The sequence below is a fragment of the Xenia sp. Carnegie-2017 genome, unplaced genomic scaffold, assembly GCF_021976095.1.
Source record: "Xenia sp. Carnegie-2017 unplaced genomic scaffold, XeniaSp_v1 HiC_scaffold_6, whole genome shotgun sequence".
NCBI classification, from domain to species: Eukaryota; Metazoa; Cnidaria; class Anthozoa; order Malacalcyonacea; family Xeniidae; genus Xenia; species Xenia sp. Carnegie-2017.
In genome coordinates this window covers 14,654,314-14,656,856 of record NW_025813526.1, presented here as the reverse complement: position 1 = coordinate 14,656,856, position 2,543 = coordinate 14,654,314, and the positions used below count along the sequence as shown (strand labels likewise).

The window sequence follows — 2,543 nt, the reverse complement described above, 5'->3', positions numbered from 1 at the left end:
CTTTGCATTTATGACGGAATGCTAGTATTTTTTTGAAAATTTACATTTTGTTATTTACTTTGAAATTTCAAATTATCAACAAAGTTAAACAATTGATTTATACATTTTAGTGATAAAATGTCGCAGTTAAATAGCCGAGACAATGTACTCCAAAGTAAATACACGTCACCATACCTAAAAACGTAGTTGTTAACGAGGATTTTTAAAAATTTTATTATGATTTTTAATCGCAATTAACCAGCCGCAATGAAATTTATAGGAAAAAGGTACTTTTGTCAGGTATTTCCCTTTTTAGATTTTTCTTTGTTTTATGTTTCTATCTAAAACACAAAAGAATGTTTTATGCAGTGCCGTGTTTTGAAATTTAATGAAGATATGATCTTCGCACTTTGCTGGACAATTTAAGCAATTTTCTCATGAACCTGAAAAATTCAGGTGACTCAACGGGATTCGAACGAATAAAAAATTTATTACTTCTTAATTTAAGATTGTCGTTTTAATTTTTTGTTTCTCTTGCTAGTTCAAGTCAAAATATTGTACAGAAAGCTTCCGGTTATCATCTTATTGCTCTAATAATGGTACGTGTCAAAAATCAGCCTCTCCGTACCCTATGACATGTAACTTTTGTGAATGTAAAGAAGGATTTGTTGGTAAACGCTGTGAAAAGAAAGCAAGGTCATGTCAAAATTTTCTTGGTCAGTCTGATGGCTGGTATCAAATATTTGCAAAAGAAAATAATGTGGCCAAAGTTTATTGTCAGTTTGATTCCTTGAATGTTTGGACATTGGTTATGTCCTATAGCTTACAGTTCCGTGCTCAATATAGATATCAACCATATTACAAAAACTTTCCTCGAAATGAAACAAATGAAACATGGGAAGATCACAGACTTTCATTTGATGCAATGATGAGTATAAAGGATGACGGAAACACGTTATGGCGTATCACGTGCTCATACGGTGACAAAGACTGGAATAAAACAGATTTGGTTGTTGCAACCCATGAAAATGCACCAATTTTGAAGCTGAACAGGAAGGAGTTTGTTTGCCTACATGTCAGTTTTATCGATATCAAAGGTTACAACTGTACAAATTGCAGCATTCCTTTTTGGCAAAATGACAAATATATTTTTCATACCGACAATACCCATGCGAGAACTATGTGCAATTTGAAGAATTTCCAATCATCAGTCTGTAGCGATATGGGAGAAGATAATTTTGGATATTATGTTTGCTATGACACTACACATCGATGTGCGTCATCAGAAAATGCCACAACACAATTATGGTTTGGTGAACGCATAAATTCGAACTGATAAGTACAATGTATGATTTATAAGTTAAGCGAATTAATAAAAAGGTTAATTGGACGTTGTTGACATAAAAATTTCAAGTAACTACAGCTACATTTAAAGAGACAGGCATTATTTAAAATATTTAGTCAATCATATTATTAGAGCTAAGAATTCTACTTTGCCAGTGTAAGTATATTGTAGACATAAATATTTAATAAATTATATGGATTGAAGAACAGACGAATTTTGAAAAAAATTGAAATAAAAGATCGAACAGCTACTTTGACTCTCAAGTCAAACACAAAAATTTTGTGTGACCCATAAGCTTCTTCAGATAAATTGATTAATAAGCTTTGTGTTTTTTGTTTTTTTCTTTAGCGAAATGTACCTGTCAAAAAGCATGTGTTAATAGTTTCAAAACAATCTTTGACATCATAAGTTGGATTTTTTCACAAAGGAAGTTAACCATAGATCTTTATACTTGCACTCACAGAATCGCACAAAATAAAGATTATACAGAAGGGTCTCTTGTGTTGAAACTAATGGTGTTTTTGATCTCTGCTGCGCACAACGGTTGGCAATATTGGTGGAGCATGTCGTTAGAGTAGTTACTTCTTCCGAACCTTTAGAATGGTACAAAGTCAATGCTTAAGCAAAAATATTCTAGAATTCTATGTTCAAAAATGACGTCATGTAAATCTAAAGGTTAGAAACAAGTGACAAATTCTAATTAAACGGCTGGAATAATTACTGACGTAAGTTTTGAAAGAGCATTCTGTGTAATAAATATTTTATGCTTGCACAACTTTAATAAGTCAGTATTAGAAACTAAGCTTAAATAACCAATGTCATGGTATGAGCAATCCCCGAGTCTGAATTGTTCTTTTTATATTCTGCGCAAGCGTATAAGATGACTTAATGTTGAGCACGATGAAACTACGAGCTAAGAGGTATTTTGTTGAAAATCAAGGATTTTTATGTTTTAAAATACAATTGATTTGACATAGTTTATCTTCCATCGATTAAATAAGAATTATTTGAATTTTTTTTAATTTTCGTCGTGTAGAAACTCATTATTTCTGATCTATTTACGAATGCAAAATAAAAAGATTATCAAAGAATAACGACTATACAGGAGGGGCACTGAATTGTGCACTCTATCCCACGGTAGCCCTTATTTCAGCATAATTCTTTGGGTTTTTCACTTGTTTTAGCATGTGTAATAACATCAATCCTGTATAACTCTGCA

General features: G+C 31.8%; 1 protein-coding gene across 1 annotated transcript; it reads left to right on the top strand.

Moving 5' to 3' along the window:
* The first annotated feature begins 610 nt into the window (after nt 1-610).
* LOC124457149 lies at nt 611-1,315 on the top strand. Its single transcript, XM_047007435.1, has one exon. The coding sequence runs from the start codon at nt 611-613 to the stop codon at nt 1,313-1,315; it is 705 nt and encodes a 234-aa protein (XP_046863391.1).
* The last annotated feature ends 1,228 nt before the right edge of the window (nt 1,316-2,543 follow it).